Below are 19,318 nucleotides of genomic sequence, written 5' to 3'. Positions count from 1 at the left end.
TGTGGGGTGGAATTTTGGTGACACTTGTCTGCAAACAAACACAAACTTGACAGTGTTGGCTAATCGCTGCATATGTGTGTGTGTGTGTGTGTGTGTGTGTGTGTGTGTGTAGAGCTGGCCCCCCTCCCCAGTGTCCCCCAGTCTTACACAGTGGGGGCAGCTCCACTTGCCCTCAGGGGCCTTCTCCAGTTCAGGCTCCAGGCACACCAGGTGATAAGCGCGTGGGCAGGTGTCGCACAGGATGATCTCACCACCCTGCTGGCACACCTCGCAGTAGTCCTGGTGGTCCGTCTCATAACCATCGCCATCCTCTCCTTTGGGGACACACACACACACACCGGATTAAACCTCACATAAACACAGCCAATGACCATGTCTATGATCTTCATCACCATCCTCCCTGGCAGTCTGGCAGTTCTTCAGAATCCTAAATGGCTTCAACACCATCTCTCCATGGGATGACTAACTGGAAAACTAAACCAACTGCTTATTCTGTGTCACTGTGTTTGTAAATGTTAAAGCAGCAAAAAAGCTACAGTAGGTTTTTATTTTTTGTGTGGCTGTGTGTAGTGAACGTCAACTGTGTTGAGGTCAAATTTCAGAAAGTGTTCCAACAGATTCTCTGATGCCTATTTCTTAGAGGCTCCCTGACCATCCCAAATTGAATTGCCCGCTGAGAGGAGTGAACATCAGGACTGCAAAGCTGAACTGTGCATGGAGGACCACAGAGATCTTGAAATGTCTCAGCCTGTTTGTGAGATCGCTTTACTTAAGGCCATCTATTAAATAAATTCCCTGTCCATTTCTGACAGAGGGGCAACGGGAGAGAGTCCAGCCCCGGCAGCTGTCCTGTCTTCTGTGCTGGCACACAGAAACGAGGCGGGAGACGAGAGGGCACTCACTTTTCCTCTTCTTGCGGCCGCGCCGAGCAGCCGCAGCAGCCGTCGGTGTCATCGGGGGCTTCTTCTTGGGCGCCCCCGCGCTGTCCGAGAGGACGGAGGCACTGTGGATGCTGACATCATCCGGGAAGTCCGACTCATCCAGGAAGTCCTCCTCGCTCTGAGTGGAGACAAGAAAGTTCAACCCGCTGCAGCTTAAAACCTTCAGACCCCTCCATCACACACCTTACACTAACAGTAAAGTGCATTAAATATGAACTAATCAAGGTTTTAACAAAGAGTTTAGCATGTCAAACAAGTTAATCACTGTCAAATATATTTATTTAGGTTAATATATGTGGCTGAAACAAACAAACTAACTAGAATTTTGATGACGGGTTGGTGTGGAGGTGAAAGGAGCAGGCTAAAGCCATTCTCACCGATGATGCCTTTTTCCTCTTGGAACTTTGGCCTGACTTGGATTTGGTCTTCTTGCCTTTGCCCTTCTTCTTCGTGTCCTTCACACTGCTTTTACTCTTCTTTCTAACCCCGGGCCCTGAAATCCAGTCAAGATGAGAAAACAACCGGCTGTAATCCTTAACAGATCCACATACGGCCCCCGTTCGCATTTCAGGGGATCGATTGGAGGGTTTTCTTCATGTTTTTTGTCTTTTTCTCCTGAACAAAATGTTACCATTTGCATGTGGAATGTTAAATACTCACAGCACTACAAGGAGAGATGCAAATACAATGTTCCAAGTAGCTCTGAACCTTGAAACTACTTAATAAAGAATCATATCTTAGGATTCTCTATTACTCTGACTTTCTGTGACACATCTGTGAAGCTACTGGACAGGTCATCATACTTTTATTCTCACCTTTTCCTTCTTTGGTTTTGGCTTTTCTGATTGGCCCCGGCTGCAACGCCTGCTGGACGCTGCTGAGAGAGATGGGTGGCGACACGGTGACTGTTTCCACGGCAGCGGCCACAGCAGCAGCCACGGCCGTGGCAGAGGTGCCCTTGAAAGGGTTGTTGGCACTGAACTCCCGCCACTTGGCCCCCAGTACCGTCATCATTTTGGACATGGGGATCTTGGGGTTCTTCTTGGCAATAAGGGGCCTGGGAAGAGGGGGGTATTAAAGGCAAAGACCCTACATGAGCTCAGTTAATTTGGGGACTGTCTAACAGCTTCTGGTGACCAGTCTCGGTGCAAATCCTCATGAACTCAGTGCTTTTGGAGATGATCTAACAGCTTCTGTTGAACAGTCTCAGCGCAAATCCTCAGTTCATCTACAGCGCAAGTGGGCCAAATTCAAACCAAAATCAATCGTATTCTTAACATAACATTTTTGCACTATTTTTGGACAAAACAAGCTCAGTCTCCCACCCAGCTGGGTCCTCTTTGGAGACAGCACACAAATAAACAGCTATTCCACTGGGACTAGCAGAGTGGCGGAGCTGCTACCTGAGGAACTGGCTGAAGGCTTTGTAGTTGGTGATGGTCTTGTAGTCCTCCTCAGAGAAGGCGTACTGCACATCCTCCAGACCCCACTCCAGCATCAGCTGACTCGAGGACTTTGGCTCCTGAGGAGAGGGGCCAGATGTCCCAACACACATTCATTCAAACAACACACACCTGCATCTAGTCTTTAGGGGGCAACAGAAATCTCCCAAGGAGATACAGGCCAGACATGTTACCTGTATTGGAATTACTAAGGGTCAAATCATCTGTTATTTGTGTTCTACATTAAAACCTCAAAACAATCTTTAAATTTCCATAAGCATACAGTACCTTCATATTCCCATCGTCATCATCGTCGTCATCTTCCTCCTCCTCCCTCTTCCTGCGTTTGGTCTTCTTCTCTTTTTTCTCCTTGGGCTTCTTCTTCTTCTTCATTGAGGCGTAGGTGCTGCTCTCGCTGCCGGACCTCTCCCGCCTGTGGTCGTCCTCGTCTCTGTCCGACGTGTCCTCATGCTCGCTCACGGCCACCTGCAGACAATGGCTAAATCAAGTCCCTGTATACTCCACAGGACTTCAGTGGATGGATGGGTCTGTTCCTGTGTCCTCGTCATAGACTCGCCATCAGGAAATTGTCAAAGGGTACAGATACCCCTCACCAAAAGGCCCAGACAGAGCGCATGTAAATGGTCTATTGTTGGTTGGTTGTCCACAGCCCCAGAGATAAACATTGCAGCAGGATAAACAGTCAAGGAAACATTGTAAAGAGAGTGGCTACGTCCTGTGTGTTCTAGGAATCAAGCACACCTATTCGGACACTAAACACTGACTCAGGTACTCTAAGCGATGCTGGGTAACATCACAAAACAGAGAGCTAGCTCGCTACTTCCTCCCTCTCCCTCCCGTGCTGTTCCCGTGCAATTGAACTCTCCTATACGCGCATCTCGTCTGTGATTTGCTGGAACTGTTTGTTATGTTTTTATGGGCTAGGTTTGCCCAGGTTGTTTTTGTTGCCGTTTTTGGAGCCTGGGCTGTCCACAGAGATTGCATTTTTTTTACAGTGTATTCAGGACACAGACAGCTAGCGGTTGGTTAGGTGATGTTTGCAGTAAGTGACATAAAATGTATTAGCCTAAAAAATGTGTGACATCGCTTAGAGCACCTTTAAATACACTGTCCTGAGGTTACTAAGCTGTTAGTCTATGTACACTAGTTGATAATTTAATCATGTGTATGTGTGCTTGTCAAAAGACAAATATTAAAAAGACAAAGAGAAAATCACTCAACCGAAGAGATCTTTTAAACTACATTGTACAACTAAGGCTAACTACCAATCAAGGGATGGAACACTACAAAATGTTCAGGCAGTGTATGACCCTAGTGGCTTGGATCAGACTTTTCCTAGGCTTGTGAAAGTGTGTGCACGTGCGTGTGTGTGTGCCAGTGAGTCAATGTCCCCCCAACTGCTCCCAACAACCCGGCTGGCACCTTGGGTTTGTCTTGGCCATTATGAGGCATGTGTGAGAGGATGTGTGAGCTGATTGCAAACTGATTTGAGAGACGAGCCACAGCCAAGTCGCTTTGCCACCCTCAGCTCACGTCTTTAGTGGGAGTAGCACGACAGGCCAATCTTATTAGTGCCTCTGCTAACATTGCCATGGCTACATCTGGGCATTAATGAGTGTGATCGAGTTCAGCCTAGAGCTTTGAATAGGTGTGCGCGAGTTATTACCAGGAAAAAATAAATAAACTGTATAGTGTGTGTGTGTGTGTGTGTGTTTCTCAAAAATGGAATGAACAGAGAGAAAGAGGGAGAGAGAGGGGGTGGATAGAGAGAGAAATAATTGAGGAATAGATTTGCATATGTATGTACACATTAATGAGTTTGTGTGTGTGTGTAAGAGAGCTACATGTGTGTGTGTGTGTGTGAGTGTGTGTGTGTATTGTTACAGAAGTAAATGAGTGTGTTTGCGTAGGGCTGTATGTGGGGGGTAGACACATACACAAGCCTGTTCTCCAGCTGTGGGGCTTTCATCCTACAGAGTGTGTGTTTGTGTGTATGTGTGTAAGTGTGTAAGTGTTTATGTCTACACATACATGTTGCCATGCCATGTGTGGGAAGAGTCATGTCCCCATGGCAACTTTGTGCATTTATGTGTCTCTGTGTATTTTGTGTGTGTGTGTGTGTATTTTGTGTGTGAGTGTGTGTGCGTGTGTGTGTGTGCGTGTGTGTGTGTGTGTGTGTGTGTGTGTGTGTGGTGTCGTGTCTGGCTTAGCAGAGCGGGTTGGGCCTCTAATGCGGCAGAGCGCGCAAGCCCAACCAGCAGCCCATCTGTGTTGCTATGGCGACCAAACTGTGCAGTGTCTGGTTTTCTCTCTCCCTCCCTCTCCTACACCCATTCTCCCCCTCTTCCTCTCTCTCCCCCTCTTCCTCTCTCTCTCTCTCTCTCCTCATTTCTCTTTCCCTTCTCTGCCTCTCTCTCTTTCTCCTCTTTCCCCTCCATCTATGTCACTCTCCTGCACCTACTCTCTCTCTCCCTCTGCTCTCCATCTCCTCTCTCTCTCTCTCTCTCTCTCTCTCTCTCTCTCTCTCTCTCTCTCTCTCTCTCTCTCTCTCTCTCTCGTTCATTCTGCTGCAGCTGCCAATGGAATGGCGCCATCCAATCACATGCGTTTGCATAACGAGCTTGTTATGCAGAGGCTCCATGCTTGCAGTGCCTGTGTTCTAGAGCCCGTCTAGACAAATCTCATTTACGCACCGAGGGGAAAGAAAGGAGAGAAGAGGGGAGAGAGGTGAGGGGAGGGCTAGGTGAATGAAAGAAAGAGACAGACCGAGAGAGAAAAAGAGAGAGGGAGGGAGGAGAGTGAGCAGAGCCACCTAAGATGCAGAACTAGAAGCACAGAGGGCAAGCCAGTGAGGAGAGTGGGGTGCAAGGTTTCACCAGCAGAGGAGAGGAGAGAGGGAGAGGGAGAGAGAGAGAGAGAGAGAGAGAAAAAGAAAGGTGAATGTAAATGGATCTGATGAGTGCATCATGACGAGTGACTGAGTGCGGCCGCGGAGAGGACGGCGAAATCAACTGCATTTCCATAACGACTCATTTGGCCTTGAACTGGTTAGATGTGAGCATCGCGCCATGTGTGTGCGTCTGTGTGTGTGTGTGTATTTCGCTGAGCGTGTGCATCTCAAGTCACGTTTCTCACACTTGTGTGCATGCGCCAGTCACAGAGCTGCTACCCAAATGCAAGCAAGCTCATTAACGCCTGCTGGAGAAACATAGAACACAGAGGGGGGCAACGATCACAACACTCTTTCAGAGAAAAGACGCTGTGTTGATGTTAAGGCATCAGAGAGACAGTATCCTGGGAGTGATGATCAAGTGACTTAAAGGCCTATGTTCTTAACAATTTAACTGGCACTTAAGCTTACAGTACCCAAGATGAAGAGATACATGTCAGTATGCTGACTCAGTCACCTCAAGTAAACACACTGAGCCTAAAACACAACAGTCCTTCCAAAAAATATATATAATGAAAACTGTGGTCAGGCCAGTAGTCAGAATCCAATAATCTTACTCAGGTCCGCACCAAAATAATCAGCCTCGATCTGCATCATCTGGCAAACTCTGGTGCAGTCCCACTGGTGAGAAAGGAACCCGAACCAAGCAGGACCAAAACGATTCAATAACGCTGAATAATGGGAACTGAGGCAATGAATTTTACACTGTACTGTAATCCTTTCCTATCTAGCCTATGGTACAACAACATGCATTTGAATGATGTAATATCAGAAAAGACGTGTATTCGTAAGAGACACAGTGTCAGATTTGGTCGGACTTCAAGTTTGGAACACACAGCTGTCCATTTTCAATGACAAAATGTAATGATCATAAATGCAATAGAAATATGAAAATGAGTTGGATAGCTAGATGAAATTGCTTGCGTGTCTGTGTACAGCAGTGCATCGATACATTATTAGTCTCACATATTGTCGCCTATTTCGACACAGTTAGATCCGGTCGAACTATTTATTAATTACTGATTGGACGAGAAGCGTTCCATGCGTCATCACGAGTGGCGATATCCTAGGACTTCCCCACTCAGCCGTTGTACCACTAACGTTAGTAATCACTCCGCATATTGCATTGAATCATCCAATATGAACATCCCATTCATTCAAAGAAAGACAGCAGCGATGTCGTACAGACATGTAAGTAGGCTATACCAGAGGTTCTCAATTTTGTTGGTTCCATGAAAGAGAAGAATGGGGAAGAAAATATTCTGAGGGCTTTCTGAAGGATTCTGAGGACCCCCTCATAATCGTACAAATTAAGCATACAGTATGCCATTTGTATTCTCTGAAGTTGTGGCCAGGTTCACTATCCTGTGTTTTCTGGCAAATAACTTCTGGTATAACTTTTGTAAACTTTAGATTTTGCATCACCTGACTCAAACATTTCTCCACGTTCATTAGCTAGGTAGTTGGCAAACAAACCATCTAAGCAGCAGTAGGAATGATTCAAGATACATGTTAATGTGGGTGGGAGCAAATAGACACAATTTACTTGTTTTATTGGTGGAAAGGGTCATCATCTGTAGATATGAATTTTTAAAATGATAAACCACAACTTTATCATTTAAAGCCAATTATTTTGCGGACCCTTTGACTATGGGTTGAAGACCCCTACCCCAGGGATCTCCAGACCTCACTTTGAGAACCACTGGGCTATACAAGTCACTGTACGCACAAGCCTCTCACTGAACTTGACTCTCGAGTGGGAAACACCAAGGCCAATATTAGAACTATTTTTGTGGGAGGAGGATGAACAAACAAAAATCTAAATAAGCAATAGAAAACCATCTTTAAACTAAATTAGCTGGTAATGGAACTGTTGTAGAAAAGCAATATGACGCGAATGGGAGTGGTGTTGGTAAAGGGTATCGCCACGGCTGTAATTGCCTTCGACACTCAGCTTTCGGCCTCGTACCTACGGCCGATTTACAGCCGTGGCGATATCCTTGACTCCCACTCGTGTCACATTGCTTAAATAACCAATATCCAGGCTCAAGATCAGCCAAACAATCTCAAATTGTGAAATGGTAAATGGCACCTTATATTTTGAAGATCTACCAAATGACCAATGACTTCTCTTGCCTAATAAATTTGGGTCCATTTCAATGTGAAACTGAATGACACATTGTAACAATTTATTCCCTTCTGTGAACCAAAGTAATCTAAATGCATGTCTGAAAACGCCCTTAGAAACTGGCAGTGAGTCTCAGTAGTTCTTTTGTTTCATATTTATTTTCCTTTTATTTCTTATTTTTTTTAACTGAGCCTCTACTCTTTAGCTGGTCTCTCTCTCTCTCTCTCTCTCTCTCTCTCTCTCTCTCTCTCTCTCTCTCTCTCACACACACAAACTCACACATGCACACACACGCACACACAGAGGGAGAAAAAAAAAAAAAAGAGAGAGAGAGCGCAAACTCCCCTTGGTCAAAGGACTACCAAAACCTCGCTGACATCAAACTAATCTGTGATGACAAGACATCGGCCGCCCACGTGTTGATCCTCCAGTTGTCACTCCTCCTCTGTCCCCCTCGTCCCATGTCCCTTTGCCTGCCTGCCTGCCTGCCTGCCTGCCTGCCTGCCTTGCTCCCTCCATCCCTCCCCTCTTCCCTCCCTCCCTCCCTCCTTTCCTCCCTGTCGCTCCTGTACTGGCCTCGGCATCCCTGCTGCGCTGCCGCCGTGCACTGACCTCCATTGATCTGCACTCGTGTCTGACACAATACTTTGGGGCGGCTCACGACAGGAAGTGGCAGAGCACTGATCGCCGCGCGACGAGACCTCGCTGCCCTCGCACAAACTGTTGGCAGGACTGGAGGGGATAGAAGGGAGAGGAGACGGGGGAAAACTGTGTGCGTCAGATAGAGAGAAAGAGAGAAGACATGGCAAAGAGGGAGTCAGAAACAAACAGTGTAGGAGGTGTGTTGAGACCTTGAGGTTGAGTTGAATAAAGGAAAAGTAGAGACATACAGGCTTCACTCAAGGTGGTGAATACCACTCAAATTAAATGCCATAGGGCCCTTTTACCAGAGCTGGAAAGGATGCAAAATTATTTTAGTGTAATTGTCCCATTTACACATGTGTGGGGCCCTCAGAAGAACCAACTTTGGGTTCCAGGAACCTTTTTGATACATATTTTGATACCTATAAACTATACTTTTCTTACTGCCTGGCAGCAATAACGTGGAGCTTCTGCACTAAATGCCAGAGAAGCCTCAAAGCTTCATGGAATGAGAGTGAACGTGAATAAGTGTGCCATGTTTTGATACTGGCAGCAGGCAGAGCGCAAGGGAGAACTATTTTTAGATTAGAGGAAAAACAAGTCTTAACAAAACGTTAAATTAGATTACAACAAAATGAAAGACCAATGATAAAGCATGAATCCCTGCTTAGAGAAAGAGACTTACTGGTAGAAACATTTGTGTCACCAATTTGAATCGGAAAGGAGATTTGTTTAGTTTATATCCTTGTGGCCATACAGAAGTATTTCAACTGACTAAATATCCAAATTTAGAAATGAGACCTACAATATCAACCAAGTGACTCTGAAAGACATGCACGTACAGTACATGTCCTGCTTGTAACAATTTATTTATTTTAAAGCAACCAGTAACTTCCTAAGATGTGTTTCGTTGTTGTTCTGAAGTATATTTAGCTTACTCGGAACCTTCTGAATCAAGATGGAAAAATGTCTCATTCTTGCCACTTGTGTATTCTGAGCTAACAAGCAGACAGAGAAGGAAAAGCATGGATAAAGAAAGCAGACAGCCTCTTAAAGGGTTGATAAAAACCTCCACAAATCCGAACCACTACTCAGGGTTGAAATTTCACTGATATGCAAAGTCTGTTCACAAGCACCAAACAATAATTTCATTACTGAGCAAAGTTAATTTGGTAATTTCATACCACATTGAAAATCTTAGGCGCCTCCAGGGTAAACAGACGGACACATTTAAACTGGACAGAATTGAAATCTCTGCAAAGTTGCAAAAACTATAGCATCATAAAAGTGCATAAATGTCCATCAACCATTTCAGTGCTGTTGCACACTTGCTTCTGCAGGTCTACTGTTTGCATGTGCGCATGCACCACAGCCCTTGTGCTTTTACATTACAGACCTCAAGAGTTCCCTGCTTAAACAGAACTCTGTGACAACACCTTTGATGTGTTTTATTCATGGCGACAGTGCTCAGTGAGAGAGAAAGGTTTCATGCTGCTGGTACAAACTCACTGTCTACATGCCATGATCTAATTGCCTCAGAAACTTCACCTGTCAGACTGCATAACCGACTACAGTGACACACACACACACACATGCACGCGAACACACACACACAGACACACATACACACACACAGACACACATACACACACACAGACACACACACAGACACACACACAGACACACACACACACACACACACACACACACACACACACACACACAGCCTGGAAAGGAAATGAAGGGGACACTCTACAAAAACAGTGTTTGCAAAGTCCAGTGTGGCAGATAAAGAACACAAAGGTCAGATAAAGAGAGAGAGAGATGTCAAGGAAAGGTATCAGGAAGAATGTGAGAGAACGGCTTAAAAGGGGGTGAGTGAACAATTAAAGTAGATACTGACTCTGGAACAGTTTTGATCTGGCACCGATCCACCAAACGCCATGCACTCTGTGGTGCTACCACTCCATACCTAAAACCTACGGCAAGCACTGGATGCAATATCGACAGAACACAGGCCATCAGTGAGTAGGCGAAAGAGACCCAGGGCTATATCTTAGACTTTACACTAACCCCCTCTCAAACACAGACAACAAAGAGCACTAACCCCATGTGCTAACAATGCAGACTGACAGACTACAGTATGTTCAAAAGCCATAACCCAGGGTGTTGTAGACCAATACACACAGGCGCAGTGAAGGAAATAACACAGAGAAATAACCTATATAATAGCCCTGAACACAAGATTGCAGAGAGAGAGAGAGAGAGAGAGAGAGAGAGAGAGAGAGAGAAAAAGAAAGAGCGACGCAGAGTCTGTATAGCTCACAGCCTACACCTACAAACTTTCTTGTATGGCGGCCAAATGCCCAAAGATCTTTCACTATCTTAATTGAAAGCAAACAGATGTTGTTTGGAAATTAGTTCGAATCACTATTCCATACGAAATCCCCCTGAGACACAATAGGACAAAAAATGACTCATCAGGTTACTGTGAAAAGAAAGAAAGTGCCTATTGTTTTCCTGTTAATGCTCGGTTTGTTCCAAGCCACCCAGTTTGGCGTAGTAATTACAACCATATGTTGCTCACAGGCACTGCTTTACGTTCGATCTACTAAGATGCTGAATGCCTTTGAGTGGGGTTTCAATTACACTGAACTTGTATGTTGTAAGGTAAGAGAAAGGGCATTCTGCTGGTCACCCAATACAATTCCATAACACGATATTTCAGAATAGAAAACAGCCAACCGTGAATTGGTCTAGTCCCGATCAGTTCATTTTCGCTTTCCAAGGGGTGTAACAAACGGTTAAATTAAACTGAAGTTGTTACAATAAACTCTTACTGAATCCTACTGGAAATACTGAAAACACATATTTCTTTTAAATTAAGGTTTTATTGGCAGTTATTTATACATTTTTTAAAGAAAATACATGTCCGTGTCAGCCACTGGTTGTGTCTAAAAGTGCAATGGTGTTCCTCTATCGGTCATTGTAAAAAAGCCACCTCATATTGGATAAGTGGTTGTGACTGGCCTGGCCAATTTTCGGCTAGGTGGAAATCAATTTCAATGGGAGAGTGTCCAGACAGGTCTGCAAAAGCAAATGTAATAACCTGAAAGGATTCATCTGGTTCCCAGGCTAGTGGCCACCTACTTTTCCATATGCATGTCCAACGGCCCAAACCTCTCATCTTACCTCTTTTTTCTTCTTCTTGACCTTGGGCATCTTCCCCTCTTTTAGCTTGGCCGGCTTCTTCTTCTTCTGCTCCTTGAGGGACTCGTCATCTGAGAAGAACCGGTCCAGAGGTGAAAGCGGGACCCTTCGGCCAGCACTTTCCTCATCCTCATCTAGGAGACACACACAAACACAAACACAAAATCTAAGCCAAAAAGAGTCAAAAATTACATTTGTATACAAACACGGGCATCTTGATCATTGCTTTGTTTATCTTTTCTAGAGTGACGCATGTGTTCAACCCATCATCGTCCAGTTACGTCATTTAGATCACTTATGGTTCCCAATGTGCTAGGAGAGTAACTACCATGAAGTAGCAGTCCCTCAGAACAGCATTCTGACAACTGTAATAGTCCTCAATTCCTGCAGTGCGGACACACAAAAAAGGCTGTACTTTCTCCAGCAGTTCTAAGAACTATGAAAAAGTTCCTCCAATCCAAAATCACTCACAGACAGCAGCAGCAGCAGCTGCAGGCTCCACATAAAGCTGGACTCTTCTCAAACCCCCTTCAGCATCATCAAATAATTACAAACTCACCTTTGTTTCATGTTTTCAAATTTTAGTAATTGGATGCTGGGGTCAATTTTCTGATCCTCTGGAAATGTGTTTTGGCCTATGTGCATAAACAAAGATATGCAGGAATTTTGGTTAGGCAAGAGTTAAGATTTGAATGCCTTTAAAAGTAAGTCATGCTCCACCCACAAAAAACGTCTGGTTCTCCTTGCGAGCATCTGTACTGCTCTACCCCCAGAAGGTCCTCGGGAATCAGTGATGAACCACAGCTCACCCTACTCCACGGCCTGAAGAGCAGAGTAGTGAGTCACCCCCATTGACTGTGTGCTGCACTCCTCTCTGTATGCGTTTTGCGTCGCGTGCCTCCCCCTGCCTTTGATCAGGCTCATACAGCAAATCAACCACGTATGTGAGCTCACTAGCGGGCACAGAATGGCCCGAGGAGAAGACCCCAGTCTGGCTCCGCTCAAGTCCCAGGTGTGCTGCGGAGCGAAAGGGCAAAAAGGCAACGACGACAACCACCCCAAAAACACCTCACGTTGGCCGGGTGGGTGCAGAGCAGGAACAACAACGGCGGTCCTGTCGTTACTGCCTGTTTACTTTCACAAAGTAAACAAGAGTGGCGGTTCTGTAAGTGATGGGGGACCTGGTGTGTTAAGCACCACCAGAACGGGTCAGACAGAGAGAGCAGTGGAGAGGGGGGCGAAACCAGGAGACTGTTCAAATAGCCAGACAGCACTTGTCTCTCGCTGTGTGTGTGTGTGTGTGTGTGTGTGTGTGTGTGTGTGTGTGTGTGTGTGTGTGTGTGTGTGTGTGTTGTTCTCAGTGCAGACCTCTGGCTGTGAAATAAGCAGCATGGGTATTGAAAGTCGATCAGGTCCCATCCAACCCACCCCAACCTCCACAAACACACAACAGCGGCCTTATCATCAAAGTTTACTGAGCCTGAGGAAAGGCACTGGAGGAGAGGGAGAGCGATGAAGGGGTGTCAAGAAAGAGATTTGGTGGTGGTGGTGGGTGGGGAGTTCCCCAGTCTCCTGGACGCTGTCCTTAAAAATCCACTTAACCTCCATTTAGCCACCCAGGGAGGCAGGGTATGTGTGTGTGTGTGTGTGTGTGTGTGAGGAAAAAAAGAGAGAGAAAAAAAGAGCTGCCTCCTTTCTGCAGTTGAAGATCGTTTCCAGCCCCACTGGGCACTGGCGCATTTACATTCTGTGGAGAGTCCCTCTCCCCGGCAAGCCAGCTTGTTGGAAGGTTTGATCCTCACTCCCCCACCAACACCAACACCACACCATCCCCTGCCGCCTATCACCTTGCTCTTTGCATCGCGCATAAACATTGGCGGGTGCCTGCGAAGCGACGCATATTTAGGCCAGCGCGTCTGCAAAACCTCACAGGAGGTGCTTTCATGTCTGCCGAACACGTCTGCTGCCTGCCAGGCACGTCATGCTAACAACTCAGCCGGCTTCACATCTTCCTTTCTTTCTCCCTCTCTCTCTCTCTCTCTCTCCCTCTCTCTCTCTCTCTCAGCCCCGTGACTCTTGGTGCAGATGATGCAACAAGACGAAGGCAAAACGTCTTTTTTTCATCCTTTGGCTTTCTTCTTTCTCTTTTTTATACTACTTTTTGGTTAAACTACTGAGATGTCCAACAGCAGCCTGTCTATTTGATTCAGGGAGAGGGAGGTACCTCAGCCTGGCAGAGATGACGGCTCATTCTTTTTTGCATGAGCTATTCGATGAGTTAATTTTGAAAAATTCCAATCAAAATTCCCCGGAATCCTCAGTGCACTGGGACCATTCAGGTTCAAGTAACCCGCAGAGACATACACACACACACACACACACACACTCTTTCTCTCTCTCTCTCTCTCTAGTGGGTTCCCAGTGAGCTCTGCAGAAAGCTTCCATTCAACCCACGGGCACACGGAGCCGTGATTGAGAGCGGATCAGGCTGGCACAGAGGGGAAAGACCCCCGTAAGCACTGCTGGCTCTGGCACGGGCATTAGCACAGCGGAGGGTCCGTCTGTGCCAGGTGTGGAGAGGATGTCTGTGTGATCAACAGAGTGATGGGTGGGGGGAAAGGGAATGGGGGGGGTCAGGTACCTGGCACCGAGCTACAAAAGGAATCAAGCAGTGGCAGGCAAAAACAGCGAGTTCAGAACGCCAGATTGGAGGAGCGAACGTAGGCGGCAGGGCGGTTCTGACCTTCTATGAAGGGCTCGGCCACTGGCTCACTCCATTAACCTGGAGATTCACAGCCAGGGGTGGAGGTGGGAGGTGGGGCTCCCTCCGTTAAAAAAGAGGAACATTTATGGCAAAACGTATTACTCCCCTGACAGCACGCATATGGAAATGTGCACAGTAATGGCGTCCCCAAACTCTAATGTGGAGAAAATGCTCCCCGTTTGCTCCTCGTCAGGACAGCTAGCTCTAATAACAGGCTAATTCTTCGCCTACCCAAGGATCAAACCAGACCACAGAATCCTTGCTAAACAGTGATGCATCCACAACACACACTGTGGAACGCATACGATCACTGTAAAATAAACATGCACAGAGGCACTAACAATACAGAGGTGCACTAAACTAATAAAATCACAAGAAGACAGACGCACCACAAACCTCATGATAAATGGCTGAAATCAATACCTTAGAATAGAGAATATTTGAAACAAAGAGTCAAGGCATGGTATGAGTGTGTGAGTAAAGGAGAGAGGAGGAGATTGGCTAAAACAACTGTCAAGGTTAGAAAAATCAGCACAAAAGACCAAAATGGGTCTCTATTAGCATGTAATCGGCACAGCCCTAAAAACATTAATTTGGTAAATAATTAATAACAGTCCAATTGGTGGTCCGAGTGGATGTGGAGCTGAGTGAATGTGTCTAAAATCAGTGTTTTTCTTTAGGATATTTCCAATGCACAGATGTCCATTTTGTCATAAAATAACTATGCGCATACACACATTTATTCCTCAACTAGATCAAGCTGTAGCAAAAGGAAATGGGATGGATTGCTATTTTCCAGTGCTGTAGCAATGCTGCAATCTGCCATGATGTCTATTTGAGGACGCTTTTTTTTTTCTTACCACAAGAACACAAAGGCATATATTATAAGCTCATAAATTATACGCAAGCGCACACAGTGACACATATAATGAACACACACTAATGCACACACACAGACACACACAAGCACAATTCCCTCTCTCTCTCTCTTTCTCTCTCTCTCTCTCTCTCACACACACAGAGCGACGCAAAACTGATGCTTAGGGAATGGGGTGTCAGCTTCCATTGCACGACATCCATAAATAGCCCCCCACCAATCAGTATGATGACTTCTGTAGGCACACGAAAGCCTGAGATAATCCTTCAATTTCTGACAAGGACGAAACTAAGAGGAAGCCAAAAGCGGAGGGTCGTGGTCAATGTTACACCAGGGCAGAACTGGAACAGTAGGGCAGGAGACACCAGTTAGGGCATTTTTTAAAGATGGGCCAGCAGACAAATACAGATGGAACTGAGATAAACACACACAAAAAATAACAACAACAATAATTTCACATCCGTTTGGGGTCTAGACTGAAAGGGACACGGCGAATATGGAACAGGACCTCCTGTGCCTAAAACAAAGATGGAAGTATATTATCAACATACCGCAAATGTACTGTATAGTGTGTGTGTGTATGGGGGTGGTGGTATTAGAAGAATAAACATATTTGCAAATTAAATACCTAAATGCATAAATGTGTTTATACAGTGTTTTTCTCATTTATTTCATCTGCCTACATTTCCACAAAGCCTCTATTCATCTTATTTAAGCCCTCCGTTATTGAAGACGTGCATCAGTGATCACTTTATCCCTCAGTGTATGGCTTGCAGTCATGTGTTCTTGCTGCAGTAGGGAAGTACAGCTAACCTGTCCTTCAGCATCCTTCTTATAGTTGGCTTTATTATGGACCGACCATCAAGTTGAGATAGCTCTCAAAAGTGCCCTGATGTAAGATGGAAGTAAAGAAAGGGATACAATGCATTTTGGTGTGTGTGAGTGTGAGTTTGAGAGAGAGAGAGAGAGAGAGCAAGAGGCAGGGGTTGGGGGGTGGAGAAAATGCAGTTTCCAAAACAAATTGTAAATGCGAAACCTCTGACTAAAATATGAACTAATAATCTACTAAATGGATTTCCTCTGGTTACCAAGACTACGCTTCACTCCTTTATTGTTACTAGAAAAATTGCAAGTCGGTCAATGTTATGTACTAATGTTCGATTCTATTGAGCAGCTCAAGGTGGCCTAGTGGCACAGAACATGAGGGCCAGAAAAAAAAACACTCTCATAATCTTGTCTATACATATAATCCTACCAGCACAACCTGAGGGAAAAACCAAAGAACAACCAAACTCCCACAGCCCCTAGTACACAATCACCATCACACAGGTTCAACCATCATTTATGCAACACAAGATGATCAACATAGACCACTTCAAAGTCACCAATCTACTGTACACTACATGCAAACCTTCAGAAACCGCTAAAGCAATGCCTTCCACTGTAGCCCCTTACACTGTCCTTGTTTCACACACACACACACAATTAATTCAGCAGGGCCCAAACTGGAGGCAAAAAACTATGAATGTATTGATTATATTGACTGAGGTGACATGGGGGTATAAACAGCACACAGCAGTGGCTGGGGCCTTGCCATAAAGACACTTCATCACTTCACCCCAAGCTTTGGCTCTGGCTCCACAGTAACCACCCTCAGAGATTTGAGGTTCACTGACTGATGAGCCTCGCTCAAGAAGCAGCCGAGGACTCCCTGCTCCTCTCCCTCACACACACAGGCAGAAAAAGTGTAAACAAAACAAACACAGCATTTGAGAGGTGTGGTAGTAGCCTACCCCAGCACTGTCCAGCTTGAGGTGGACTGTCACCAGGCAGTAGACACAAAGGGCACTGAATGGCCACACAAACAACTTAAAAACAGCATGTCCTTACACCTTAAACACAATCAAATGAAGGTTACCACAGCCAACATATCGCTTCTGCGAGGAAAGGCCATTAAAACACTGACCAAAAAGAATCTATTTCCCCAGTTTTTTTAATTGGTGTGTGTGTGTGTGTGTATGTGTGGAGGGGGTGTAGGCTAGTTCCCCAAGCAGAAATCAGCTTGACCTAGATTTGATAATGAAGTTTGGTCCTATGTAACCTTGGAAAAGCTCCACACTACTCAGACCATCACAAATAAATGCAGACTATGGGGAAGGGTGAGCTGTCCAGCTGAGTCCTGAGACGTTGTGGCCAATGTTTTCTTGTCACACGTGGCTTGAGCAGTCACATGAGCCAGAATTTCTCCACAGCAAACCGGCGCTCATATCCCAACTTTTGCCTTCAAATCTCCTTAGGCGTGCGCACTATAAAATATCCCTCCAGAACACAGTACAAGGTTAAGAATAACTAAGCTAACACTTATCTGGAAACGGTAGGCACATAACCAGCATACGGCATAGCCTACTTGGGCAAAATGACAGTCGATGGTCTATAAACTAAATACGATACTAGCCAACATCAACAACACTGCAGATTTGTTAAGATACATAATATCCGTGCATACTGAAGCAAAAACAAAATGGTGTGCATGTATCCAATTCGTATGCAAAAACGTCTGTTGATAGTGGTGCAAATAAAATGGAGTTGATGGGAGTATCACTATATTCATACTACAAAAGGTTTTAGAGGGATAGAATGTGTCAATGTTGCTAAACTGTCCGTTTTTCAGCACAGAGAAATCGTTTAGAGACTGTCAAATAACTATTAATGCAATAGGCTTTTTTTCGTGATTTCTAGGAGCTGGTGTCACACTGTCCACGCTAGTGTGAAGACAAGGAATATCACAGGTCACGCTTTATAGTAATTTAGACTGTGCACCGATGCGTACTGCACCCTGTCGCCCCCCTTCTCCCAAAGTCTACGATAACGTAGGGCAAGCCCTTTTCCCCGCATTCAACTAGGCGTAGCAGTGGCACATATCTGAAGGGCAGAAACTCCCCTCCCCTGCCACTTTCCTCCCTCACCTGGTATTTCGTCTTCAAAATCCATGTCGTCTTGCCCCTCGTCTTCATTGCTTAGAGAGCCAGGCATCTTTACTGCATAACCAAATCACACTCACGCCAAGAATGAAGTACTGAAACTTAACCCTCAGAATACCACTGTGTGCTCTAAATGTTTCGAGAAAAAAAATGGACACGTCCGGTCAGAGCTTTTTTTTTTTTTAATTTCAGGGAAAAAACGATAGCTGTCCTATTTCTAAATCACCGACAAAAAAAAATCCTTTCCCCCTCTTCTCTATCCAAATCCTCCAGTCTGAAAATAAGAAAGAGACAAAAATGGAACACACATGCCCAGATTGTGACGTCTGGTCTGTTGCCATGGCAATCCATCCCATAATTTTCCACACAACTAGTTAGTCATGCTCCCCTAGTTAGCACTTTTACTAGTAGTGTGCAGTGCTGCAAGTGGCTATGGCAGTGCATGCTTCAACCTCGCTTTGCCCATTTTCCCTGTAAAGTCCGTAGAATCTGAGGTTACATCAGGCTGGAGAGGAACTTCCCTCAAATCTTAGCGTAGGCTACATTTCCTCCAGTAAACTGCCACTCGGGAAAACGGTTCCTTTTCCTTCTCTACGTTGGAGGACTTCTTACTCTGACAAGAGCTGTAAGTGTAACAGCAGAACCAAATATGCAACGGTAAATTATATTGTCCATATAAGACACGTCACATGTAATTAATAATGTTTGTTAATAAGAGAAACAAAATGGGATGATTATTACTCGATAACTTCACGTTAGTTGGACTGGGACAACGACGGACAGCAGAACAACCCACAGCTACTTTAGACTTCTACACAGGTGTCTGATAGCTTCCGTCGCGTTCCGAGGAGGCAAAGCAATGGACTGAACGTTTGGAATGCGTTTTAGAAGCGTCGATAATGATGCAACAAAGGCGAAAACCTAACAATTTTACATCTGCTGCCACAATGTTGCGCACTTCAGTGGAAGGACTAAACACGTTTGCCAAATTTTACTCACTTAAGATTGCATGATGTTAAGACTATACTTTATGGCTTTAGAGGACAAGCGACGTCACATCAGTAGTTGTCAAGGTTACCGATGCCCGACTCCACTGTGTGCGAGTACCGGAAACAAAAGAGCATCTGAATAGGACCTCAAGTTATAGTCTATGAATAGGACGCTTTACATCGCTTTACGCGTGCATCAGAACAATTGACCAGGTAAGCTTACCCAATTAGTATGTGCCAAAACGCGTACATGTCGGTAAAATGTCACTGGTCGGTTAAATGTACGATCTAATAGCAAACTGTATAACGTTACAAATAGCGTAACCAGTGTCAAAGCTGAAATTCAACCTTCTATTAAGTTGTTGTCTTATTG

At 45.2% G+C, this 19,318-nt stretch overlaps 1 protein-coding gene across 10 annotated transcripts in view; it reads right to left on the bottom strand.

The window, feature by feature from the left end:
• chd5 (chromodomain helicase DNA binding protein 5) overlaps positions 1-18,880 on the bottom strand; it is a 43,390-nt gene extending 24,510 nt beyond the window's left edge. For 6 of the 10 annotated variants that reach the window (XM_042090692.1, XM_042090693.1, XM_042090695.1 and 3 more), the window contains exons 1-9: positions 18,698-18,880; positions 17,942-18,579; positions 11,317-11,468; positions 2,672-2,869; positions 2,345-2,463; positions 1,757-1,998; positions 1,319-1,434; positions 903-1,059; positions 148-314 (exon numbers count right to left, since the gene is read on the bottom strand). In XM_042090692.1, the coding sequence (XP_041946626.1) occupies positions 148-314; positions 903-1,059; positions 1,319-1,434; positions 1,757-1,998; positions 2,345-2,463; positions 2,672-2,869; positions 11,317-11,468; positions 17,942-18,008 (1,218 nt within the window). In that variant the 5' untranslated portion in view covers positions 18,009-18,579; positions 18,698-18,880. Of the gene's footprint in view, positions 1-147; positions 315-902; positions 1,060-1,318; positions 1,435-1,756; positions 1,999-2,344; positions 2,464-2,671; positions 2,870-11,316; positions 11,469-11,893; positions 11,970-17,941; positions 18,580-18,697 lie in introns of all 10 variants that reach the window. The other 4 variants (XM_042090694.1, XM_042090701.1, XM_042090702.1 and 1 more) reach the window with 2 other exon arrangements.
• Between the last annotated feature and the right edge of the window lie 438 nt (positions 18,881-19,318).

Source organism: Alosa sapidissima, chromosome 4 (assembly GCF_018492685.1).
Source record: "Alosa sapidissima isolate fAloSap1 chromosome 4, fAloSap1.pri, whole genome shotgun sequence".
Taxonomy (NCBI): domain Eukaryota; kingdom Metazoa; phylum Chordata; class Actinopteri; order Clupeiformes; family Clupeidae; genus Alosa; species Alosa sapidissima.
This window is presented reverse-complemented; position numbering and strand designations above follow the sequence as displayed.